This window comes from Solea solea, chromosome 16 (genome assembly GCF_958295425.1).
Source record: "Solea solea chromosome 16, fSolSol10.1, whole genome shotgun sequence".
Lineage (NCBI taxonomy): Eukaryota > Metazoa > Chordata > Actinopteri > Pleuronectiformes > Soleidae > Solea > Solea solea.
In genome coordinates, this window is record NC_081149.1 from 24,375,484 (window position 1) to 24,402,515 (window position 27,032).

The 27,032-nt window shown below is 44.6% G+C and overlaps 1 protein-coding gene across 1 annotated transcript; it reads right to left on the reverse strand.

Moving 5' to 3' along the window:
• Nucleotides 1-1,498: 1,498 nt before the first annotated feature.
• tanc2a (tetratricopeptide repeat, ankyrin repeat and coiled-coil containing 2a) lies at nucleotides 1,499-26,730 on the reverse strand. The gene is made up of 26 exons (XM_058654687.1): nucleotides 25,744-26,730; nucleotides 20,787-20,926; nucleotides 19,910-20,075; nucleotides 19,475-19,798; nucleotides 17,154-17,279; nucleotides 16,309-16,554; nucleotides 15,739-15,866; nucleotides 14,219-14,450; nucleotides 13,957-14,129; nucleotides 12,850-12,930; nucleotides 12,575-12,775; nucleotides 12,283-12,417; nucleotides 11,881-12,186; nucleotides 11,634-11,756; nucleotides 10,741-10,878; nucleotides 10,229-10,327; nucleotides 9,505-9,696; nucleotides 9,167-9,251; nucleotides 8,526-8,659; nucleotides 8,302-8,425; nucleotides 8,036-8,211; nucleotides 6,580-6,712; nucleotides 6,380-6,471; nucleotides 6,135-6,269; nucleotides 5,712-5,812; nucleotides 1,499-4,823 (listed from the first exon to the last, which is right to left on the reverse strand). Exons 1-26 carry the CDS (start codon nucleotides 26,258-26,260, stop codon nucleotides 2,846-2,848), a joined length of 6,285 nt encoding a protein of 2,094 aa, XP_058510670.1. The 5' UTR covers nucleotides 26,261-26,730; the 3' UTR covers nucleotides 1,499-2,845.
• Between the last annotated feature and the right edge of the window lie 302 nt (nucleotides 26,731-27,032).

Here is a 27,032-nt window from a genome sequence, read left to right on the forward strand (position 1 = left end):
AGACTCCTGAGCCGTGGTCACAAAAGGTTAGAGGTCAAGATTCATTACGAACATTTAAAGAAAAATGTGAAAATATCCATGTGTGTTAAAAACAATGAAGAATCTGAACCTGTCACTGTAGCTGGTTGGTTATGAAAGCTGCTCTCAGCGAGAACTTTGGGCTAAAATCAGGTACGTTTTAATATCTATAGTCACTGCTGGCGCCACCATCAGGCCAACATTGGGGGGGTCATGATATTTTCAAGTCCCAAATCTCTGTGTTAACTTTTTTTGGATAGAAAACAAGCACCAAATTGAATAAAAACATGTTTAAGTTGCACATCATGGAACACCAAGAAATGTCTCTTCTCTCTTGGTGGAGAATGTCAACAGCAAGTCTGGCACACTTCAAAAAAGGGCTTTCAGGTTTTCATTCATTCTCCTTCAACGTTGTGAACACGTTGTGACACGACGTCTCCAACGCTCGACTTCCAGAACGACGTGAATGCACAAAAATGCACTAAAGTGATCCCGCGGCGCGACTGACGCAGATTCCCCCGCCGTGAACATCCGTGTTTAAAGTGAAGCTTCAGACGGTTGAACTCGGTTTCTTCTCCTCGCTCCTCTGACGTTGGTGAGCAGGACCAGGTTCCTGGACTGCCAGGGAAGGAGGCTAACACGGATACGGAGTATAAAACCTCAGCGTCATACATCATATTCTACTAAATAGTGGAATGTTAAGGATTTTGGCCACTCATGACTCTTGTGGAATGATGTAAACAAATAAAACAGCATAGTTTGTTTGTATTACAGCCCACTAAATACCTTTTGCTTTTCTACGTGTATATTAGAAACTACGGTGGCCTTCAGGGAACATAAAAACATGAAAGAACTCGTTTCTTTTGCACATTCGTGGCGACTGTAAAAATGATTGAGCGTGGTGGACTCTTTGGAAACAGACTCATTCTAATGACATAAACAGAATTATAAACATCACATTCAATCACCGTTGATAGTTTACGCCTCTAATTTCTTCACACTGCTGATGTCTGCACCTACTTTTTAAAGTATGACAAGAATCAGAGTTAGCTTTAATGGTTTTTGTTTTTTCTAAAATACTCTGGTAGACTTAGCTTAGCTGCTTAGCTTATAACTATATTTATAAACCACATCTTTCACTTTTAGCATGATAGGACTTTTACAAATTACGTCATGACACGTTTGGCAAATGCACAACAACGCTACTTCAGCTAACACGTTTGGCTGGAGTACCTTAGCTTCATGAACTGGAGCAGAAAAGACATGCTAATGAAAGCCCAAAGTCTAATAGCATCCTAGCATTGGGTGAGAACACTCCAAATTAAAAAACAACATTTTTAAAACATATGAATGGCCTAATAGAGCTGCTGATAATCCATGTCTTGAAATGCAATACTTGTTTTTAGCAGCAAACTAAGCTAGCCAGACATGCTAGATTGCAGCTAGCACATAAACACACCACACGTTAAATGAAGCCTAACATTGTTGAACTTTGACTTTATTGTCCTCAAGAGGAAATACATGTCCACAGCACAGTACTCAGTACACAGTACTTGTGTTTTTGTCTTTTAAAAGGAAACTAAACCAAAGTAGCATCAAAGGGGTTTTCCACGCTAACCGCTCACACACACACACACACTGCGTCAGCCCCCCCCGACATTAACAGACTTGCTGTGACTATAGTTTCAAAGCTGACTAGACATTCACTCTTTTATGCTCGGGGTTTAATGAACGACCATATGGCCTTAATATGCCTTTTCTGAATTACTGACTGCAGCAGGAGCCACATAATTGGGACCTCATGGGACATTTAAGCACTGTTTCCATGGCAAAACAAAAAATAAAAACTACCTGAAGCAACAACATCCAAACATCTACAAAAGGCATAGTTTACGGTTTTTTTCCCTCATCGCACAGAAGCAGATATTGATGTTAATCCAGATTGGAGTAAAACTGCACTTCTGTGTTGTTCTTGTTCAACAATTCTTTACGTTCACAGATGAAAAATCTAAAACGTCAAAACCCAGACAGAGGTTTCAAAAAGGTTAACACGGACATAACTTAAAAAAAAAAGAAGATAAATACCACTTACTTTAGTTTTATAAACAGTAAGCCAGTGCTCTTTCAATGACAGCATCATCCTAGTTTCTTAAACTATGGCTTGGGACTGGGTCTCTGACCAACATCTGCCCAGCACAGGTTACAGAGTCTGGAAGAATCCAGGTTTCCAGTCATTGCATCACTTGAGAGCTTCAAATCATCATCATCATCATCATCATCATCATCATTAAAGGCGTCAACAGCAGATTAAGGTAATAATAGTGGTGCTTTTGTGTCTCTCCCTTCTCAGTGATGTCATCATCTGGAGTTGCCTACATGAACACTGCAGGGCAACCAGAGACATCACTTTATATGAACTACAGAGAACATGGAGGGACAGTTCAGTGTCTTTTATTTCCCACAATCAAGTGTTTCCTGTTTGTGATTTAGCCTTCACTCCAGCTGCTCCTCTCACAAACCTGTTCTCATGCAACTTGTTCTAGAAGTTAGTAAGCTTCTTGTTTTTGGTGGTGACCACTGCTCCTCAAGCTCTCTCTGTGCATCAAACAAACTCACTTCAACCTCCAGTCGCGAGTATTATTGCATCCTCCTCTGAACGCTGCACCGACAACACACAACACACAACGCACAACTACTTTATTTGTGTCAAGCAGAACCCGACCTTTAAACTTCCATAATCTCAAGGATTATTGGGATACAAAGGTTCGCTGAAGGGTTCACTTCATTATACTTCCTTCCCCGTCTTACTTGACATCTAAACGTCTCTCTATACATTGGACTCAACAAAGGGTCTTTTTGGTTTGACGGGAGAGGTGGGTCCTGTCTTTCTGTCACTCGCCTGTCTGTCTGAGCAGCTGTGAATCACGGGCAGTGTTCGGGCCAGCTTCACGTCCAGGTAAGGAGGAATGTGACTGGCCACCTGCACCGAGCCTTCGCTCTGAGGGCCACAGGGGGGCAGCACCTCGTAGTAGTTGAGCTGGTTGTCGTGCAGGACGTGACCGTTGTGAGCGTTGTTGTTGCTGCGGTTGTGGTAGGCGATGGATGACGGCTGCGGTGGAGCGAAGCCGCCCTGGTTACTGGGGTTTTTGCTCGGTGAGGACACCACGGTGTCCACTGAAGACACGGCCCAGGAGCGAGACGGGCTGAGACACGACGAGGAACTTGAAGGAACCTGTTGCTGCACTCTCACCGTCTTGTCAATGACGCCCATGAATGGGGTGCTCCTGGAGGACCGGCCTGCCTCGCCGGGGTACGTGCCACCTCCTACCATACATGTCTCTGACTGAGGAGAGGAGGTCAGGAAAAGATCGTCATGGTAACCAGTCACCCCGCCCACAGAGGCCAGATCTGGAGTTAAATCTATGTGCTGCGTGGAGACCGAGGTCCTGAAGCCTGGACCAGAATGACCTGCCGTCTGTCCGCTGCTGCTGCTGCTGGGAGGGAAACAGACGCTGACACTCTGGTTGAGAGGCCGGCTGGAGGTTACAGCAGCCGGGGTGGGATGGGCACTCATTGGACGTCGTGGTCCCCCCTGGTTGTGGTATTGATAATCTTGCAATGATGGAAAGCTTTCAGGAGGTCCCACTGCAGACTCTGTAACCTCCATAGGGTAGTGAGCTGCCTTGGACTGGTTGCGGCTAAACTGCGTGGCCTGGGCAAACCGGCTTATCCCCGTCTTCTCTCCTCCTGCTCCTCTTCCATAAGCAGATCTTGCCTCATCTTGTAGTGGATATGAAGCTCCAGAGTTCAGACCAGCCTGGACCTGCAGACCCGGCCTGACGTTTAGGGGACTGGAGCAAATTCCCTCTCCCAGTGCGGCCAGTTCTTGGGGCAGATTGGCAAACTGTGAGTAAGCTGAACTTCCTAAAATCACGTTGGAATGGGAAGAGGAAGCGGACTGACTGGTTCTCACAACCTGGACTATGGCTGGCTGAAGCCATTGGCCCTGGACAGGGTTCTGCTTCTGAAAGGATATCTGATCAGACGTCTGATAGAGCTGCTGCTGCTGCTGCTGCTGCTGCTGCTGATGATGCTGCTGCTGCTGCTGCTGCTGCTGATGCTGATGCTGATGCTGATGCTGCTGCTGATGCTGCTGCTGCCGTCTCTGGTCTGAGTGGTGGAAGGCTGAGACGGACTGTGGATAGCGGTGCAGACCTCCAGCTCCCGACACAGCAGGGAGATTTTCTGACACTGGGCTGGCGTGATGGTGCATTGGGGAGGAGGGAGGGCTGAAGTGGTGAAAGGACGATGAAGACGGGGGAGGAGCAGAATGAGCGGGTGAAGAAGAGGAAGGGGAGTGCATGGGACTCGATGGATGATGATGATGATACAAGTGTGTGGGGGAGAGGGAGGAGGGAGGCGGCACCCCGGGCCGGCAGTGGGCGTCAAGATTTTGAACCCCATGTTGTTGGTGGAGGGAAGAGGAGCTCTGAGGAGGATCTTCTCTCCTGTAACACCTCTCCTCATCCTTATCTTCTTCCTCGTCTTCCTCAGTAAGGCCCTCCTTGTCATGCACTTGCAAACAACCTGAATCTCTGCACCTGGCGTCACTGATGGACACACTGGGGTGATAGACATAGTGTGACGGGGGAGGAGGGGGAGGAGGAGGAGGAGGGGGAGGGTCCTGCTGCTGAGAAACCAGCCGACACTCTTCTTTGACCCGAGACAGCAAACGCTGGATCTCCCGGTTGGATGGACACAGGCGACTGGCTTCAATCAGGTCCTCCAGAGCAGCATGAAACTGTCTGGAATGATGACAAAAGGAAGAAGTTAGAGACAGACGAGCATTTAATAAAGTGAGTTAATCTTTGACTGGATTACTCAGGTGTACGTCAGACAGCAAGCTGTGTTCAAAAATGCAAAAAAACACTTTAAATGATTTAACCCAGAGAAGTGAATGAGACACACCTCAGTACTGATGGGTTTTTACTGAGATTTTCTAAGTTGTCCAATTTCAAGAAGGCAGATCTGACTTCATGTGACGCGTTCAAAGAGCAGCAGTAGTAGTCTTACTTTACACGTCTGCAGACACTCACTATGCATTTCCACATGCACACACACACATACATGGCCATGATTCCATTCAAACTAAAACCAGGGTCGGTGTAGTCTTGCAGGCATGCGTACACAATCTCACACGGCACACCTGTTTGTATGTCCTTGTATTAACACTGAAGCCTTTAGCAGACGCTTTCATTCAAAGCGACGTACAAAAACAAATGAAAAACTTGTCATTGTGCAAGTTGCAGGAGAGTTTATGATGATGGAGCGATGCCATCAAAAATCGTGGTGGGAATAAAGAGCGAATGGTCCAATCAGTCAGGGACACGAGGAAGAGCGAGTGCGTTTAGACCTGGCTGCTAAAGCGCGTCGACAGAGACTGCAGGTGCTCGGCTTCACTCACTGGGTTGTGACGCAAACAGAGTATAAATGGTGACCAAAGGCCACCTCTGCAGACCCAGGTCTAAGAAAGTGGACTCATAGAAGTCGCTTTAGAGGAAGTGACGTAACAACGTTTGAGACCAATTACAATATAAAGAACATTAACTCTCGGCATGTGTACAGTAATGTAATGTTGTTATTTATATATATATTATATTATTATATTATGTTGTTATGTTGCTGTAAATCACCTGCGGCCTCGTTTAGCTCGAGCTCTGGCATAAAAAGCCTCGTAGGATTTGGCTTTGAGTTCCAGTGCTTTGGTAGCAAACTCCTCCGCGAGGCTAAAATCCTGAAATGAAACAGAAACAATAATGTATTTCAAGAAATGACAGAATTAAAGATTCAACACTTCATTATAGTAAAAAAAAGGCATTTTAAATCTTCATTTAGTGCAAAGTTGACAATCTTTGAAGTGGTTTGTTATGAGATCTGACTGGTGATTCTATCTAATGTCCCCAAAACTATGAAAACAAGAGTTATATGAAGATATGTTAGCCTTAATGTTGATTCTTGTAAATTGAAAGCAGATGTGCTTCATTTCAAAATAAAGCTTAGAGGAATGGTTACTTTAAGACACACTGTTGTTGTTTGTGTGTGTTTGTGTGACTCACGTTCATCTTGCGGCGGCAGCGAGACAGGTTGAGCAGCACACACACTCTCAGCTGTCTGAACGTCTTCAGCTCGTCCCCGGGAAATTTCTGGAGAGCCGACTGATAGGCGTGAGCGGCTTCTCTCACTTTACCTTGCTGCGAAAGCACAAACACAAACACACAGAACACTCTCGTTGGGTTTGGAACAAATACAAACAATATCAAATAAACCTCTGTGTGTGTGTGTGTGTGTGTGTGTGTTTCACCTTGTACAGTTTGTCTCCCTCTTGGATCAGTTTACTGAGCAGAACCATCAGGATGTCTGGTTTAGAGGTCGCCATGGCCCAGGTGGCTGGTCCTACATGATGGACACACAAAAACACACACACACTGAGCCATGATCCATCTATTTACTATCTATCTATCTATATATCTCATTGTGGAGAGAGGTTAAAGTCCTGTTTACCGATCTTAGCTCCTTTTTTGAGCAGAGCGATGACTGCGGACGTGTTCCTGCAGCCGACGGCTCGGTCCAGAGGACGCATGCCGCTGCAGTCCACGTGCTCCACTGACGCTCCGTGATCCACCAGGTACTGCACCTAACAGAGGGGAGGAGGCCAACACGTACACTTACTATCACGGTGTTTCATCACACGCACAAGTCGCTTGTCCTGATACGTAAATAAAAAAGTCAATATTGTGATAATAAGATAAGACTGTGGTTCGTGTCCTGATCTTCTCAACAGGAGGTTTTAAAGAATAACACAAGCTGTGAGAAACAACAATTCAAATAAAAGCTTCAAGGACACAGAGCATCATAGTCAGTGGACTGATGACTGAGCTGTGTGTGTGAGCCGCTCATCTCAGCAGATCCTCGTGCCTGGTTTTAATCCAGGTGCAGATTATTGCTTCCACAGATTCACAGACGTGTGTGTGTTTTGTGTACGATCGTAACGTGGCAGCAAAGTTGGAATAATACAGTTGTTTGATTTAAAACTCTGCCAAATAACAGAGCTCCGCCCTCTCTCTGTCTGTCCTGGTTCAGATGCTCTCGCCAAACCTTTCCTCATGAAACAAGGACACGACCAACATTGTCTCTATATTGACTCAGTCAAGATTTGTAGAATTTAGGTGTGTGAACATCATTTTAAGGAGAATGACCTAGAATAGGGGTGTCAAACTGGCGGCCTGCGGGACACATGTGGCCCACCAAACGATTACATGTGGCCCACCACTTCACAATAATGTTATTATTGTGAAGTATACGATCATATACCATCAAAACAAGCACTTTTACTTTGAAATTCTGTGAAATATCACCATGAATATGTTAATCACAATATGGAATATTGTGTTATAATTCTAAGCTACACTACTTCTCTCTAGACACACATTTTCTTTATATATATATATATATATATATATACATATATACATATATATATATATACACATATATACTGTATGTATAATGTATACATAATATAATATAGTTTAATATATATGTATATATATATATATATACACATATATTTATGTATATATATATATATATTAAACTATATTATATTATGTATACATTAAACATATATACATATATATCTATATATGTATATATATATATACACACACATATATGTATAATGTATACATAATATAATATAGTTTAATATATATGTATATATATATATATATATTTATGTATATATATATATACACATATATATATATATATATATACACACACATATATATGTATGTATAATGTCTAAGGACATTTATTCTAACCACATTTAAACCTTTGTAGAAACCATTGGTTGATTGTTTTTTGTTGGGTGTGGATTTATCACATTAATAAATGTCTTTCTTTTGCAGGTTCCAAAGCTCTGGTAAAAACACAAAAGTGGATCTGGTTCACAAACCACTTCTGGGTCTCCACGGAAGGCGGCCAGGTCCAGAGGAGTTCGCCCGCTGCGGTCAGCATGAGTTGTCGCCGCCCCTCTCTCCACCAGCTCTCTGACCAACAGGAGTTGACTTTTCAGACACGCCCAGCTCAGCGCCGTTAACCCCTCCCTGTCGGTCTGATCCAGAGACGCTCCTGCAAAGGACCGGGAGGGCAGACAGATTCACTTTCTACTGAGGATCCAGGTTCACAGACATTACTGTTGTCGGTGGTGAGGTAGGTTACCGTGTTCCAGCAGCAGCCGGGCGGTGGGCATATGTCCCTCTGAGGCTGCCGTCATTAGAGCTGTTCGACCCTGCTGGTCCACCATGTTCACCTCCACGCCGTGGTTCAGGAGCAACTCCACCACCTGAGACCACCAGAGGGAGACCAACACTCAACGTTTCTGCAGCAGGGATCCGTACTCTGCCTGTGTGTGTGTGTGTGTGTGTGTGTGTGTGGTACCGTACCTGCCAGTGGCCCCTTCTCACAGCACTGAAGAGTGGAGTCACACCGCGCCTGTTGCCTTGCTCAACGGCAGCTCCCTGATCCAACAGCAGGCTGCAGACCGGCAACCTGCCAGCACCTGCTGCTGCTGTCAGAGCTGACACACACACACACACACACACATTTATTTTTTAATAATAATCCTGCACACTGCAGTGTTTAAACCAGGGGTGTCAAACGTAAGGCCCGTGGGCCAGAACCGGCCCACCAGAGGGTCCATTCGGGTTCAAATGTTCAAATTAGACTCTAAGCATGGTGTGAAATACTGTATTTTTCACTTCCGGATACCTGTGACTAAATGTTTGTGCCTCTGTTGATCCACTGTGATTTTATTTTTCTAAAGAAATGTCATGCTTTTAAATAAGATACTTTCAAATTTGGAGTTTATAGCTTATAATTATTATTAATTGTGCCGTATGTGGCCCCTGAACTGAAATGAGTTTGACGCCCCTGATCTAAAACCATTAAACTATCCACAACCTTCAGTTCTATTCCTGGAATTGTTTCATGAATTTCATAAAAAACAATGTCACAATATAAACAACGTAAACAATGCAGAGTGAGTGTGTTGTTGTGCAGTTTCAGTAGACGGCCGTTGTAGTACCTGTCTCTCCCCACAGGCTGTCAAGTGTGTTGACCTCAGGTTTCTCTCCTTCGTCTTCTGGGAGATCGAGTAGGTGTGACACCATCTGTACACACATGCAGGGTGAGACACAGGTATAATTATGTGCATTGTGTGTGTCTGTGGACATAGATCTAGGACCAAGAAAATGTATAAAGCACAGGAAGCTTAAAAGACTTAGTTTTAGGATTAGGTTAAAAATATTAGTTGTGATAGTTAAGGTTAGAGTAAAGGGCTATGAAAGTCCTCACTAAGAATGCAGTGCAAGAACGTGTGTGTGTGTGTGTGTGTGTGTGTGTGTGTGTGTGTGTTGTGTTGACCTCGGTGTGGCCCATGCTGGCTGCTGCGATCAGAGCTTGTTGCACTGCCTGACCCTTGCTCGCTCCCTTCTGGCCACAGCAGGAAGTGCAGCTCCAGTCCGCAGTCTTCAGCAGGAAGTGCAGCACGTTGAGGTGTCCTCGCTGGGCTGCGTGCACCAACACACACTGACCGGAGCTGTCCACGTGTCCCACCTGAGGACACAGAGAGACAGAGACACAGAGAGTCAGGGAACGGCCTGCGTAAAGTCTTCATCGGCCCATTACATTACATTACATTACATTACATTACATTAAATGACATTACATTACATTACATGACATTAAATGACATTACATTACATTACATGTCATTTAGCAGATACTTTTATCCAAAGTGCATTTTAACATTTTGGTGCAAACAAGAGCTAGAAGTAAGTAAGTGTTTTAAGTAAGCCAAGTTATGAGGTTGTAAAAACGACCAACAAATGATTCAGACTCTGCTTCATCATCCAACAACATCATATTAAGTCATTAGAATATGATTCAGCTGTGTGTATGTTTTTGTCTTGTAGAGAAATAAGACAATACTGGAGTTGACTGCATTGTGTCTTTATGTGTTCAAATCCCTGACAGGGTGTGGTGTTAGATCAGTATCTACACGTCGTGCTTTCAACACCCTTTTGACTATAAAACCCCGTCGTTTCCCACATATCGTGGTATATTATAATAAATTGTATTCCTATACCTTAGCTTTGTGCTGACTCAGCGTGACGACGATGTCCATGTGTCCCGCCGCAGCAGCGAAGCCCAGCGCAGTCAAACCGTCGTGTGACTGAGCGTTCACCTGGAAATACAACGACAGGAGGACGTTTGCAGTAAAACGATGTAATTATAACTCAAAGGATAGAAGAAGAACGTCTCTGGAAAACACATTTTACATTTGCCTGCTGCGCTTGTTATTCCTAGTTTGTGTTCACCTCTGATTACTGACAGGAAAAAGGAAAAGAGACATTAGCCACTGATCAAAAGACTCGTCTGATAAAATCTACACCTGCTTAAATCTACACTGTACATTTGCAACTTTTTCCCCTCACTGTCTCCAACACCCTTTTCCGGCTGGAAGTTAGTGAGCAGCAGACTCCCCACACCAGAGTGCAAAACACATGCAGGAGGAGAAACAAGATGCATATTCACAAACGCTGCGGATTCAAAAATGTGTCGACACATAATGAAAACACGCTTCAAACATTTATATACCTGAGCTCCATGATCGAGCAGCAGCGCCACAGCGTCCCTGTGGCCCAGGTGGGCGTGAACACACAGCAGCGGGGCGTTGTTAAGGACATCGCTATGGTGATCCACATCAGCCCCGCCCATGATCAGCAACCTGCTCACCTGGACAGGTAGAGAGCTGAGTTACAGCACACGTGCATAAAGAGCACACACACATATATATACACACATGCTGTGTGTGTGTGTGCAGCTGTGCGTGTGTGCAGCTGTGTGTGTGCAGGTGTGTGTGTGTGTGTGTGCAGCTGTGTGTGTGTGTGTGTGTGCAGCTGTGTGTGTGCAGCTGCGTGTGTGCAGCTGTGTGTGTGTGCAGCTGTGCGTGTGCAGCTGTGTATGTGCAGGTGTGTGTGTGCAGCTGTGTGTGTGTGCTGCTGTGTGTGTGTGTGCAGCTGTGTGTGTGTGCAGCTGTGCGTCCGAGCTGTGTATGTGCAGGTGTGTGTGTGCAGCTGTGTGTGTGTGCTGCTGTGTGTGTGTGTGCAGCTGTGTGTGTGCAGCTGTGTGTGTGTGTGTGTGTGTGTGTGTGGAGCTGTGTGTGTGCAGCTGTGTGTGTGTGCAGCTGTGTGTGTGTGCAGCTGTGCGTATGCAGCTGTGTATGTGCAGGTGTGTGTGTGCAGCTGTGTGTGTGTGCTGCTGTGTGTGTGTGTGCAGCTGTGTGCGTGTGCAGCTGTGTGCATGTGTAGCTGCGTGTGCTGCTGTGTGTGTGTGTGTAGCTGCGTGTGTGTGCAGCTGTGTGTGTGTGCTGCTGTGTGTGTGTGTGCAGCTGTGTGCGTGTGCAGCTGTGTGTGTGTGTGTAGCTGCGTGTGCTGCTGTGTGTGTGTGTGTAGCTGCGTGTGCAGCTGTGTGCGTGTGCAGCACGTTACCTTGATGTTAGGCGTGTAGAGGTTACGCAGAGATGACAGAGCATGACTCAGGTTCTCTGTGCTGTAGGCCAGCCACAGCCCCTGGAGAACTGAGGAGGAAACCCCAAGCTTCTTACTCAGACCCTGGAGAAACACACATAGATAATATTTACAAGTTACACGTGTTTATGAGCTTTAAACTAACTAACCACCCCCCGCTTTTCCACATCATGATATACAGCATGTACATTTGTTTTTGTGAGCTAACCTTGTAGATGTGAGCCTTTAAGATGTGATGTCCCAGCTCCAGCGTCTGCTGTCGATTCAACTTCCCTTCCTGTCTGCAGAGCCAGAAGGCCAGGAGAGTGTGACCGCTCCTGGGGTCACAGAGGAACCTGTCGTCCTGACCCTCGTCCCTCCAGACGAGCCACTCCCTAAAGGAGGTGTGGTTCAGCATCCAGCTGCCGTCGCTGCGCCGTAGCAGGAAAGACGAGAGCTGCTCCAGCCGCAGCGCAAACTCCTCCCACTGCAGCGCGCCTCCGGTCAGAGCGCCTGCATTCACCGCCTCGAACAGCTGAATCACAACAGATTCATCATTTCGTGATATGTAAAACCAATGACATGGCAACAAGGAAGACACAGTTTACTGCTCACACACACACACACACACCTGCTGCTCAGTCATCGGGTGCAGTGATGCCACAGTAATGTTGAGCAGTGGTAGAACTCTCTGGAAAGACGACAGGGTGGGAAACCTCATGTTGAGCTGCAGCAGGTAGACCTCTGCCAGACTCACAGGAACCACCTGCACACGCACACGCACACACACACACACACACACAGAGAGTTAATGTCTCCACGTTCACTGGAGATGCAACAAAAGACGTTACATTTCATTAACGCCTCCTTTTCATTGTAGCTCGTGCACTCACTTCCCGTTCTCCTCTTCCTCTCTCGCTCACCTTGAAGCTGGAGCTCTTCAGGACCAGGTATCCTCGCTCTATCAGGTCCAGGGTCAGTTTCAGGTAAAGGTATGAGCCTTTGCTCAGGCTCTTCAGGTGGCCCGTCAATTTGCCGAGTGCCGCGTTGTCAAGGCGACCGTTGCTCAGTGACACGTTGCTCTGGATCTCGCTGCTGCTGTGGATGCGCTGCATCAGGTAGCCCTGAGGACAGAGAGACACATGCGTAAGGACAGACAGACAGACAGACAGACAGAGAGACTGTGTGGAGGTCTGACCTGCAGGTCCTGGTCTATGGCGTTGTTCTCCTCCATCTTGTCAAGAGAGATGCGGTGAAACGGCAGAGAGAGGGTGGTGTCCTGGAGCGGTCAGAGAAACAGGATGTGTTTGTGTTTGTTTGTGTCAATAAAGTCACTCTTCAAACTGATTTAAAGACACTATATGCAAGCTTTTGCTACACAGCAGGATTATCAGAACAAGATTATGCAATTATTGTTCAATAATGCCAAAAATACCTCACCTCTAAATGACCGTTCCAACAAATTAAGTCTTCAGAGAAGGAAAACTACACTTACATCAACTATATTTTGTTTCTATTTCAATATTTTTCTACTTTCTAATGTTCTCACTAAGACACAAATATGTACAAATATGTAAAAGGGAACTGTAATGAAACAGACTGCAATTATGTTAAACACAGGATTGTTTTACAGTCTGAATAGTTAATAATATTTCACTATAAAAATATGTTGTCAGTTCAGAGGTTGTGAAACAAGAGTAAAGTAAGAAATTATGACACTTATCTTTGTGCGTGATTGTGGCTGGAGTTACAAAAGTGTGATGTTTTTCAGTTCCAGTCAAAAACCACAGACTACAGATAATAATCCTTCTCTCCTTCAATGTGTCTTCTTGGAAAGTTCCACATTCGTAAATCATGACTCATTTGCTCCAAGCCAAACAAGCAAGTCATTTTAATTGACTTTAAAATGAGTTTTAATTCCTTAAAATAACATAGAAAAGTACCACAAACCCAAGTGTGCTACGTAACAGAATATCAACATTCCCTTACATTTACTCCAAAATATGTGTCAGTTATAATCACAGAAGCAACATCGGTCTCTGCTCACATTGTATTATGACTTTGTTTGATCATTAGTTTTGTACAAGTACCATCTTCACTCATGTGCACAAAGTGCTTGAATATTAGAATAAAAGACATACTCAAAAATGATGATTTCACACGTCTATCACATTAAAGCAGATGGGATTTTGGGATTATAACAGTCACTGTCACACACACATGACTTTAAATGCCTTGAGTCAGGGTTAAAACCTGGTTTTAGGGTTAGGGGTTACAGGGGTTAGGTGTGTGTGTGTGTGTGTACCTGCTGACTGGTCCTGACAGTAGTAATGATCTTCAACCAGGAAGGAAATTTCAGGACATTCTTAGTCAGGAAGGAAGTCAGCGTGTCACCATAGTCCGGGCGGTGGAATTCTGCCTCGTTTAGCCCGTCAATCAGAATGATAAGCCCCGCCCCTTCCACTTGCAACTTCCTCTCTGGAACGACAACAGCGCGGATGGATCACAGATAAAGTACCGGGCCTTGCTAAAGCAGAAGAGTGGAATACAGCAGCATGTGCACGCACCTCTGTAGAGAGCGTCCAGTGGGTCCAGTATTCCTCTCTGCAGAGCTGAGCTCGGATCCTGGATGCAGGAGCGCAGACTGAGGATGCTCTGTAGCTGCGGAGACTGGTGCAGCAACTCCCGGTAGACCAGCAACTGAGGGGCGGTACTCAGCATCGCCGCCATGTTGTGGACGAACTCGGGAACCAGGCAAGTGTAACAGTTATCGGCCTGACAGAAATGATACGAGACCACCTGCAGAGACAGACCACAGGGAGTTTAGACACTACAGCTGGTGGCTCCTGCAGAAAACAGTCACGTGGTTGGTGGCGTGGTTAGAAGATGGATGATGGGAGCTCAACTTCTTCTCCTTCTTGGTGGTTAAGGATAGTTAGTGTCAGTCATGCTGCGTTTCCACTGCCATTGCATTCTACCTTTCATTGACATGAACCTCTAAATCCCTAAAGCTTGTAAATTAATATATCTTGTTTTTATAATGTGTACGAAACAAAAAGCAACTCAGAAAAAGTACGTTGGGTTAGTTTATGCAGTGGACTCTTTGTTTGGGTGACATCAGTATGGTAATTATCATAAAATATAACAATGTTTCTGTAATTGTAAGTACACTAATATGTAGTAGGTATTTAACCAAAATGATATATAAAATAAATATAAGATATCGTTATTATTGTTATGCGTGATTTTTCACATTTAACAAAAACACAGTACATTATTATTTCTCAAGTTATTTACTTAAAAATATTAAATTATTAAAAACAGTTTTAGTGGTTGAGAGTTATTATTGATTCATTTCTGACGTCTCAGAAAAGCCCAGTGAGTCGGCTAAAATGTGGGTATAAAAAGGTGAATTCAGTTTTTTATTTGCCAAATAAATAAAATTAAAATGTTTAGTTTTGAAACAAGATTCCTAAAATATTTAATATTTATGTCAGGTGGTCTGATACATTTGTTAAGCACGGTATATTCACACATCGTCGCTATCCTAGCTTAGCGGTTAGCTTAGCAGCGATGGCTACTCACTCAAACACAACAGTGAAAGTGAACGACATAAATGAAGCTACTTTCATTCATTCATTATTACTTTAGCAGCTGCTGTCAATCATAGTTTGTTGGAAACGCAGCTTTAGCAACACAATATACCGGCGTTTGTTAGAAACTGTCAAAACTGTTTGTTCCTCACATTCTGTTGATCATCTTGGTTCACTGCCAGGCTAGCTGTTGCTAGCTGTTGCTAGCTGTTACCCGCTGTTACCCGCTGTTTCCACTCTTGATGCTAAGCTAATCTAACTAGCTGTTTCTACATAACAGACACATATCATTTAAAGCCATAAATCTAAGACAATAGCCAACAACGCCAGAGCTGGAAAATGTTGTGCAGCTGTGTTCATATTGTTTACAGATTTGTGTTATTTTGAAACATCGTAAAAAGCTAAATTTACGACAGCACTGAGCTGCCAAGGTGTGGCCTGAGCTCGAACTTTTCTGTTTCCCACTAACATTTAGTCTAATACGAGGGATCTACCTGTCCTGCAAGCTTCCTCACAGCCTCCTCCTGTCTCCTCTTCATCTCTGGAGTTCCTGGACAGCTTCCTCCTCCTCCTCCTCCTCCTCTTCCCAAGGAGTCGTTGGAAAGAGAAACAGGCGCTACATCTGTTTTGAGGGTGCAAGGAGGGAAAAAAAAGAAAACAACTCTTAAAATCCATCTTCATTTAAAATGTATCCATGAATCCATAAGCCATTTATCTGCGGTTGCTGTTTGCTGGAGGGTTAGAAGAGATTGTGTACAATGACTCAGCTGTTTCTAACAGAAAGGATAAGGTTGTCTTCATAGCTGGAGGAACTCCCAGGGAGAGCACTGCTGCGTCGTCTCCTGCCAAAAATCTATTACATTCCCTCCATCTGCCAACCGAGGACAGAGAATACACAATAACATTGAGCAAGCGCTAAAAATGGAGGATTGTCCACATCCACCAACCGTTCAGCTTACACTTTACATCTTTGTCTTTGTCCACAAAGACAATATTTTATGCAATGAATTTCATAAATGGTATTAAATGTACGTGGACGAGCACATGTTTTCTTTCCTGCTTACACTTGGGGGTGCTTTGGCTTCTCTGTCCATGACAACTGAGCGCCACCAGGCGGGCGGCGATGGCCGTCTTGCCGAAGCCCATGTTGCCGACGATCACGACGCCGCGACTGGTCGACGGCTCATCGCTGCAGAGGAAGGCGTCCACTTCCTGAAAGAGCCACTCCCTGCCAGTGAACAGCCAATCGGGCGAGAGACTGGGAACCTCAAAGTGGAGCGGCTTCAGGTTGAGAGAGGGAGAGAAGCGAACTGCGGGGAAAGAGGGAAAAGGCAGAGTATCGTAAAACATCTTCTTCAAACATACACTAGTGCAATGGATTCACTTGAAAAAAACATTTTTGGTTGGTTTTTCGCAGAAATACGTTTTTTTTCTTCTGTTTTACTGAATAATTTTTTTCTGAATTTAGCTTCAAGTTTGACTTTGATCTGGGTTTAAGACACTGGGAGATAATCCTGTCCTTAAGTCACATAGATGGTGTTAGCGTTAGTTTGTCAACTTTACGCAGACACTTGAGGACTTTGTGATTGTTTAGAAGGAAAGCTCATTCAGATCTGTTGGACATAGGGTATGTTTGTCCAGGATACAAGATGATGCATTTGAAATGCATTCAGGCATCTGGCTACACGGTGACTCAAGAGACCATCAGGAGACTGCTGAAAATATGGGAGTCACTTCTCGCGAGAGTTCTCGGTAATTCAGGAAAACAATTACTCCAAAACACAGGAGGGGAAGAAATTACTCAGAAAAACCAGAGTTTTTGTTTTTTTGCAAATGAATGCAATGCGCTTTGGTATATTTGTGTCGTTTACAGTGGACTCTGTTTGTGTGTGTGTGTGTGTGTATCAACCTCTGTGATCCTGATGACTGCGACTCCCTGAATTCTGTCTGGGCATTCTGAGGGATGTTCTTGAAGGGATGTGTCTCTGCTGCTCATCCAGATAGGCTAGATCTTCAAGGTGGGCAGAACTAGTGGCTATAGAGACAAAGACAAAAGAAAGACATGTTCATTTTCCATTTTCAATATAACAATGTTTATCATTGCAAATGTCCCTATAATGGAACTAATAAAGAACATCTTACTATACTTCCCTAACGTTTCACTTCAATGGTCATTGGTTTCTGTGGCAGTAAAATAACAATTCTTTTTAAAAGCTACAGTCTCTTTGAGTTGGAAAACCACACGTCATCTAAACTCTACAAGAGTTTTGAACAGACTTCATCACACTTCTCCTCATCCTCTCATACTTCAGTGCAGCTCAATGCTTTCTTGTCTCCTCGGTCTCTTCTGCCTTCTTCCATTGAAAGGTTTCGAATTTTGGGCAAAGTTTCATGAGATTGTTCATGGATCCCTTCAAGTTTAAGGCAAAAAGAAATTACAACCATTTGGGAAGAAGGGAAATAAATAAATGAATGAATAAATAAAATTCATCATCATCTGAAAAACAACAGAGCCTTAAAGCCGTGCTGGAGGAGCTAGGGCTCTAAAGGTCATGCAGATGTGTGACTGCGAGATCATTTCTGAAGAAAAGAAATCATGATTTCTCTTTTGTTATCCACGACTTTTCCAGGATATTAGCAGCGGACTGCAGCGTCTGGCTTCTAGTGCAGCAGCTAATCCAAGAGCTAACGAAGCAAATAAATGAATGGAATCGTCTCGACTCGGCACAAAACAAGCTGAAAACCTACCGAAAGCATGATCCGGCCAATCCATTTACAAGCTCCATGAACAGAAACATGTCAGCACTGGCTCTGGCTCATATCCTGTGTGTGTGTGTGTGTGTGTTTGTTTTCAGTGAGACGTCATTTCCTTCCTTTTTCCAAAGTGGTCGTGGTTTTTAGTTTTTAACTGTGAGGCAGAGAGAGACGGCGAACGGAGGAAGGAGAGGGTGAGATGTGGACATATACATATATATATATATATATATATATATATATATATATATATATATATATATATATATATATATGATAAATGAAAAGTAATCTGCAATAACTTTGCCCCTTTGGTGGCAGCGGGAACAATCTCTGAAGACAAACCCGTAACACACTATCACCATTTGTGGTGTGATTCATACTTTCCATTTTCAATCATAATCTCACTGTGTCTTAAAAGATTTCATATTTTCACGTTCATCAAGTGGCCTCATGTTATCCTGAGCTGCAGTGGAGGGAAAATGAATGACAAAGCCAACAAGACGGAGGCAAGAATGGTTAGAAAATTGCTGGAAATGAAGATGAAATGAAACTTGAGTGTGTAAATACTGTGTGCCAAGTCCTGTGTTAAACCAAGCGTGGAAACATAATTATCATGGAAGACGCCACAGAGGCTTTGTTTGCCGACTGTGAAACTGTGATATCGTTCTTTCCCATCAGGGAAGAGTGTGAGCGAGACAACTGGAAACACTGTTGGGATTGAAGTTCAAACTGAGCATCAGATGGAGAAGAAAGGCGACTTTGAACGTGTCATGGTTGTTGGTGCAGAACCATCTCTAAGGTTTACAGAGAATGGTCTGAAAAAGAAAAGAGAGCAAAGATGCCCCTGAGACAGCGTATCACAGCAGGGTGATGGACTGGAGGTCCTGAGGTCAAGATGGAAGATGCCTACAGAGGAGGTTGAGAATGAAACGCTAAATTAAGATACTGTGGGACTTTAAGATCCAGACGGACAAACTGTCTAGTGGTGGTTGATAAAGAGCAGAAGATACTGTAGATGAGGCAACAACAGCAACATCAGGAACAAGGAACATGAGACACAAGAAGCTTGTGAAATACCAAGGGTTGAAAAAGGATTGAGAGAAGATATGGGGAATGAAGGACAGTTGCCTTCACTATCTCACTGGTGATAGGAGCACTAGGGCCTGTAATCCCCAAACTTGGCGAGTGGCTTCAACAGATTCCAGGAACAACATCTGAGATCTCTGTCCAGGTGAGCACAGTCCTGGGAACAGATGTGATACTGTGCAGAACCCTCAGCCACTCGCACACTTAACTCACACAATTCATAGTGTCCAAATAACTTCTGCATGTTTGTGCGAGGAACCCGGAGAACCTGGAGAACCCGGAGAACCCGGAGAACATGCAAACTCCGTACAGAAAGACCTGGACCGGGACATGGACTAGCGACCTTGTTGCCATGAGGCATATACACATCATCCACTCGATATTTACCAGCTACTGAATTGGGGCGTGGCATGAGGTAGAGCGGTATGGAGTGGGTGGAGCCTGATGAATGTGCAGTGCCAGGGCCTCGGTCTGGGTGGAGTTTGTTGAGGCTGTAAGTGGAGGCGGCCATGTTGTCGTCTGCCCGGTACCGAAAGCCGTCATTAGAGTTTCCCGTTGTCACCATACAGGAGGAGGAGGAGGAGGAGGCCACCACCGGCCGCCCCCCCTGCTGCCAGAGGAGGAGGCTGCTACCATGGTAACTGTCTCTAGGGTATTTGGCACTGTTTTCCTGCTCTGCTGCCGACTCTGCAGAGTAGCTGGTCAGTGTGGCTGTAGGGTGATAAAAACAATGCAGGATATTAACTATCGGCTCAGTTTTAGCTCGATTTGGCTCGACTTGTTAAAGCGCCGTCACTTTCAGAAGATGATACGTGATCTGACCTATGATGCCGCTGTCTCTGCTTTCCAGTGTTGAGGTGGGGGAGGTGACAGAGGCGTGGTTTGAGGCGTGCCTGTTGTCGCTGCCGCCCTCTCCTCCAGCAGGGGGCGGCAGAGTGGAACAGGGGGAGGTGCTGCTACTAGCCAGACTGGAGGAAGGAGACATCCTCTGTGGGACAGACAACACACAACAAAGCAACCTCACTTTCTCACGTATATGAAATCAAAACACACATGACAGTTAACATACTTTAGAGTTAAAGAAAATCAATGTATTAAGTCATAAACTGCCTATGACGTGTTGTCAGAGATTTAGGAAACATGCTAATCGCTAATCGTTTCCGGGCAAACTCAACTTCATATATTGTGTTGTTGTGTTGTTGTGTTGTGCCACACAGCCAGTAACACAAGTCATAGCAGTTCAACACACGCGATGCTAGCAGAGCTAGCAAAGCTGCTAGCTGCTATCTGTCCAAACTTTACCAAACATAAAAAGTCTGGTTACCCTCTAAAAACATCTCGACCAGAGGAGAAGAAAGACGACGTCTGCAGTGGAGAAAGATTAAAGTATAGCAGATATAATATAACAGGGAGCTTCAGCCACGTTTAGCTAACACTTTCTCTCTCATAGACTTCGTCGGTGGACATTTAATATGTTTAAGTTCATTTTTGCAGTTGTCTCCTCTCATTATGTGATAATTCTCCACTGCTCCTTTAAAGCGGACACACTTTCCTTCGAGCTAATACATAGCTAACGTGCTAAATACACCAAAGAGGTTCAACATTTATAAATATTAAAGCAGACTGTGGGACAATTCTGTTTCTGTTAGCATTATGTCAATTACAGAAAACACACATCATGTGTTAGGGAGTAGTTCACCTGTCCATCGTCCTGGGCGTGGTAAGGGGAGTCCGGCTCTCTGCTGATAACTTTATCCCCCAGCAGGAAGCCCAACCTGGTCATCAGAGCATCGGCCGCCTCGTCTACTGAGGGGGGAGGTCCCAACTCCTCATCCTCACCTGGAGAAGCAAAGAAAGGTGACAAGAGGTTTGTTACAGTTCTTCTGTTTCTGGCTTCTTCATGGTCACAGATGAGCATCACAGGTCGCGCTTTGCGTCATCAGAATTTTGACCTTTATTTCATTTCAGACAACTTTTGTGTCCACAGCAGTTTCAGATGATATTATCGAGATTGTTCTGCCAAACTACGTCGATCACCTACACTCCCAGTAGTTGTCATCTGGTCACCATAGCAACCATTCTAACATCCATTAGCTGATGAAAACGGATGTATTTCCTTAAACTGAATAACAAATAATATGCTTTGAAACTATGAATTAATGATGTATAGAAATACATTTCGATTTGATATGGCTAGATAGCTACAAAAACATTGCTTGTTCATCTCTGAGACACAGAGACACAGAGACATTCTCTTGGTGTGAGTGTGATTGTCCATTTCCTCATCTGGTCTCAGTTGTGTAACTGTCAGTCGACTCTCAGGTCTTATCCACATGGAAACACAGCTTTCCCTTAACAATCTTTTTCCGTAAACAAGGCATAGTTTCTAGAAATGTCTCTTATACACACAAACTGACTCTAAACGCTGCATTACATCTGCCAGGCCTGTATGTGGCGCTGTAAGGCTGCTTGAGCATGTGCAGCGTTTTCCATACAGCGCTATAATCCAATGAGAAGTTGATTTAATGACAAAATACCTTTATCAGCCTCGGTTTATAATATCACTGTAGTTGTGTTTACAGTTCATCAGGAATGCAAACACTTCACCAACATCTCGTCCACATGGAGGTGCCTGTGCTGTGGTGCAGATTTCCAGCTCCTGCTCCTCACCACGTTCAGATGAGCGTGTTCACTGAGGCTCAGAGAGTCTCAGACGCCAGCGAGGCGACATCATGTCGCACATGCTGCGGTGGGTGGGACCCTGCACGACAGTTTGTGCTTTTTATTGGGCGTTACGTCGGATTATTCCTTCACAGGGTGCACAGACTTTCCTGGAGAGAGATGAAACGGAACAACTGCGTCCTTCAGGATCGCTGCTGGTCACATGACCATGGTTCTTAGAGGCAAAAGCAAACACGCCGGCGAACCCTGTTGTGTCAGCGCTGCAAATGAAAGACTCTCCACTAAAGGCTTTCTTTCTTTCTTTCTTTCTTTCTTTCTTTGAGCCACATCAGTTTGTCACTGGAAAAGATCAAGAAGTTGTTCAAAGCCACACAATATTTACTGTGACCTCAGTCGAATCCACTGTCCTGGTGACCTGGAGCCACTTCTACACACACACACACACACACACACACACACACACACACACACACAGTCAGAGTGTAAATGTGTCTCCTGTCAGAGAAGACAACAGAAAATGGACGAGACCGTTAGAGAACTGAGCGCACACTCACACAAAAGGTATGCACTCCAGACGCTGTGTGTAATGTCATGTCCATATTTATATATTTACTATTACGACCTAAATATGCCAAAAGGAAAAGCACGCACACACACACGCACACACACACACATGCACACACACACGCACAAACGCGCACACACAAGAATGTAAGCCACAGCATGAGGGCTCATACTCTGTCTCTTTCTCTGACAGTCTGTAATTACAGCTATAAATTGTGGACTGAATACTAGAGAGGCACTGCAGAGTCAGACTGAAAATAAAACCAAGCAAACACAAAGCAAACTGGAAAAAAGACTGTCTGTGTGTCCACAGCGGGGACACGAGGACAGACAGTCTCTGTGAGGACATTTGTGAGGTCTGCTCCAGGACACTGTGAGAGTGAAGAGTGTTGGGTTCAGGTTATTTAACTGTGATGGTCAGAGTAAGGAAGTCCAGCATGTATTATGTCTATGAGTGTCCTCACTGAGGATGCTGTTCAGGAACCTGTGTGTGTGTGTGTGTGTGTGTGGTCAGTCAATGACAGGGTGTGTGAGTCGTTTTTAGTAGAAGAAAAATAAAATGGAAGGATCAGATAGAGAAAGCAGAGATTTGTTTCCACTTCTGTTACATTAACTACTATAACTTCTGTCTCCATCCTCTCATCTTTCTTATTCTCTTTTTCTCTCTCCCCTGCCCTTGCATTATTTATTTTAAACTTTTCCTGTCCTTCATTTATTATCCTCCGTTTAATTTGGTTTTCGCATTCTTTTGTTATTTCTGTTTTCCTCTCCGTCTTCCCTCCTTCCTTTCTTTCCCTTCACAGGATTTCTTGGCATTGTGCCTTTATTTAATAGTTAACAGTGATGAGGCAAACAGGAAGCACGGGCCTGGAAAGAAGGGGTGTGAAAGCGAAGAGATGCTGCGGTTATGTTAGATGTTTGTGCTCCTCTTCTCCTCGCCTCCTTTAATGTTTAAGTCTTCCTCACTGCTGTCCTCCTCCTCCTCCTCCTCTGTTATAAACTGTGGCGGCAGAAAGTGTGAGTGTCACGGGCCAGATTTCAACCCACAGCCTCTGAGATATCAAAACAGCACATTGGCATAAGTCGAGGAAGATCATTTAGGTGAGACGCTTGTTATCAAAGTTTTCCCCTGTGGGTAACCACGCGTTCACTGACAGTGAGACGGCTGCTTCACAGCACAACCAGCTGAGGGGAGGACACATAATAGTCTCCACTAGACCTGGTCCAAGAGAGATACATAGATACTTTGTTCATCTCACAGAGAGATTCACATCCACGTGAATATCACGTCCGAGTTTGCTTTCACACTTTTGCACTTTAGTGAACCGAACCGTTTGAATAACGTATTCCACTCCTCGCCTGAGGTGGCGCTGCATGAAGAACGACTGAAGGAGAAGACGAGACAACAATGAACAAGAAAACTGGCTCGTCTGTTGTTTTTAATGCAGGACGACTTGTGTTGGATCTGCATCAAATCCACAGACACAGACACGCTGCAACAACAGGCTCAGACATTTGTTTTGGTTGTGTTTACCCACAATGCCCTGCGTTATAGTCCGTTCACTTGAAGCGACCCGAGACCGAGGTTTTTAGGCGGACCAGAGTTCGGTTGTGCGTTCACACCTCCACAAACGAACCGGACTTTCCTAGCAAACGGACTAGGATTGGATTTAGACGGAGCTGCTGTGAACGCACCCTGAGACACATGAACTGCCCCTTTAAAGCACCAGTGAGTAGAAATGATATTAGTTATATCATTAATATAACTCATTATATCTCCTTAATTAGTTAGATCTAACTTTTATGGACTGTAGAGTCTTTGTCACCTATGACGGGACAATATGATATTGTATGCTTCCAGAACTCTGCTGCACGTCTGCACGTCTGCACGACTGCTGACTGGAACACAAAAGCCAGAGCATTTCACTGCGGTGTCGGCATCTCTGCACCGGCTCCTAATCTATTTAAGGAATTCATTTTAAAATTCTGCTCTTTTTTAGCCTTAAATGGTCTTGGTCCATCTTACCTCAGTCATCTTTTACATACTTCCACAATCACTGAGCTCTGCAGAGTTAGGGTCTTCTTGTGTTACCTATAGGTGGAGAGTGTTTGCTATGGTCACGCCTCCCCACAGTAAACTCGCTCCCACACTGCACCCAGTTTTAAATCTCAACTAAAAACCCACTTTTTTTTTTTATTTACTTTATTAAACCAGGTAAAAAAACTCATTGAGATTTAAAACCTCTTTTTCAACAGTGACCAGGTCAAGACGACAACACAAACACACAATGTTAGTAAGTTAAACACAATCACACACTGCAGGAAAACAAGCGTGGGATTTTCTTCCCTGACCATGTATAAGAGCTGGCACTTTTACTGTCTTTACATATATATATTTTATTTTATTGACCTTGTTTCTGTGTTTTATTGGTTTTATATTCCGTTTTTATTGTTTTTTTTTTATATTGCTTTTAGTTAACATTGTTTCATATCCTGTGTGTTTTATGTATTTTGTACATTTGGATTGGAACGTTCAGTTTCCTCGAGTTAACGCGTTGAGAGTTTAACAAAATAAAAACTGCATCAAACGGTTGCGTTACTGTTGCATTATGGGAAACATAGAATCCATAATAATAAATTTTGAGCTTGGCCCAAACTAAAGACAAAATGTCAATGTATGATTGAGTTAATTCCTCTGTCTAAATGTGTCAGTTTTGACTGAATGAACTTAAAGCTTCAGTGCGTGATTTTTGAAAGCTGTGTCTTTCATCTGAAAACAGGCTCTGTCAGGCAAAACTATCAGACCTGACTGAGGGTCGTGTGCAGCTGATATGCTTGAATGTCATTATACAGTCGCAGCTCTACTCAGTTTGGTGTCAGGCACGTGGTTTTCCATTACCTCCTCAACTTGGGGGGCGGGGGTGTCGTCCTAGCACGACTGCAGGAAACTGCTGTGACGTCGTTTTAAATGCGACACAAACACACAGGAAGCAGTTCTTACTGAATCATTAGTAACTGAAGTGAACGGAAATACAGCTGAGCGGGTTGTGATTGGGCTCACGTTCACCGGCTTTCAGCAGTGCTGTCGCTGAATACACCAAACTCCTCTGGTAAATATTCAGATTTCCTGTCTAAATGTAGGAGATTAACACACGTTTACGGGATTTTTTAAGTCTTTTCATCTGATCTACAGTTCGGCATTGTTCGATTGTCGCACTCATGACTCTTCCAGTCACGACACTCTCTGAAGCACTCTTTAACAAACTGCTTATCCCTAATGGAAAAGCAAAAATAACGAGTTGTGCCAGAAGTGTATAATGTGGTTTAAACCATGAAAACCCAACAATGTCCAAAAAACAGGGGACACACAGACAGGTAAATGAAACCTGTCTGTCCTCCTTTACTCTCACCTTCCTCCTCTCCTCTTCCTCTCCTCTGCGCTCCACTGACGGGAGGCGCCACCCAGTGCCGACGCAGCTCGGGGCTGTCCTCGTGGGACACGCAACAGCAGACATAAAACAGCAAGCGCTGCAGGAGGGAGGAGGTGTGGCCAACCACATCTGCGTCCATGACATCTCTGCCACAGCTGCAGCCCTGCAGCAGCCTCCACGGCCGGCGGCCGGACGAGCGCTCGTGCCGACACCACTTGGTCGCGGAGCAGGCGCACGGTTTGAAAACTACAGCCGTGCAGTCCATAGCTCGGATCTCTGAGTCAGTCACTGAAACATCACTCCACGCGTCTCCTCTCTCTGGGCCCGAGCTCCTCCTTCTCCACAGAACACAAAAGACAGAGATGAGGGAGGTAGGAGGTAGGAGTGAGGAGATAAGAGGAGGGAGAAAAGAAAACACCTCTCCAACTCCAACTTGTGAAGCAGATCGACCGCAGCAGAGTAAAACAAATGAATAGTGGTAGAAGAAAGTCTTCATAAAGGTTCTTGTGCACTCTCTTAAACTTGACTCCCACAGCAGACCTGGACAGTGTTTCACTGGTTATTGTCCTTTTTTTCTTTTTGCCAAAAAACAAACTCCTTTTCATTCACAGGTAGAATCTCCTCACAACTAAAGCAAAGAAACGAGAAGAGCAGCTGAAATGTGAAGTGTAGCGAGGAACTCTTCCCTCAGATCACGTCCTCCATGGTGAGAAAAGCAACAAGTCAGGGTTCCGATGTCAGAGGAGTTTTTCTTTCAACTGCAGAGCCTCCATATCTGCTCGGAAAGGCGACCTCCCTCGTCTGACTCCACTGCAAATCAGAACCTCCTCCTCCAACACACACAAACCCCCACACACACACACGAGTGAACGAGGGGGACTGCAGGAGGAGCCGAGTGCAGAGAGAGTACATGTCCAGAAATGTGGGCTAAGTTAAAAAACACAGCTCAGTCTTCTGTCTTGTAACAAAGCACAAGCAGAAAGAAAAGGGTGAGCGAAGACTCAGTGGACGCTTGGCAGGAGGAGAGAGAGAGAGAGAGAAGCTGCAATTAAAGTGAAACTCCTTTTCCAAGAACAAAAGAGTGTGGACACAGAGACCAAGCACTGTAATCCACTTCAGTCCCAAAAATGTGAAAAATGTACACGGCACGAGATAAAGTGGGTGAATCACAATGTTTCGATGTTTATCTTCTTTGAATGAGAAGATCAAATGTCCTTAAATCATACCTCCAACATTCCTTTCCAAAACCTGAGGAATTAAATATGCCT

Excerpts from the sequence above, each read along its gene's own strand:
- tanc2a (XM_058654687.1), bottom strand. The coding sequence starts at position 26,260 with ATGAAGACTTTCTTCTACCACTATTCATTTGTTTTACTCTGCTGCGGT. Across the intron at positions 16,555-17,153 it reads CAGTCATCAGGATCACAGAG|TTCGCTTCTCTCCCTCTCTC; the intron begins GTTGATACACAC and ends CTTTCCCCGCAG. Across the intron at positions 9,252-9,504 it reads CCAGCATGGGCCACACCGAG|ATGGTGTCACACCTACTCGA; the intron begins GTCAACACAACA and ends ATGTGTGTACAG.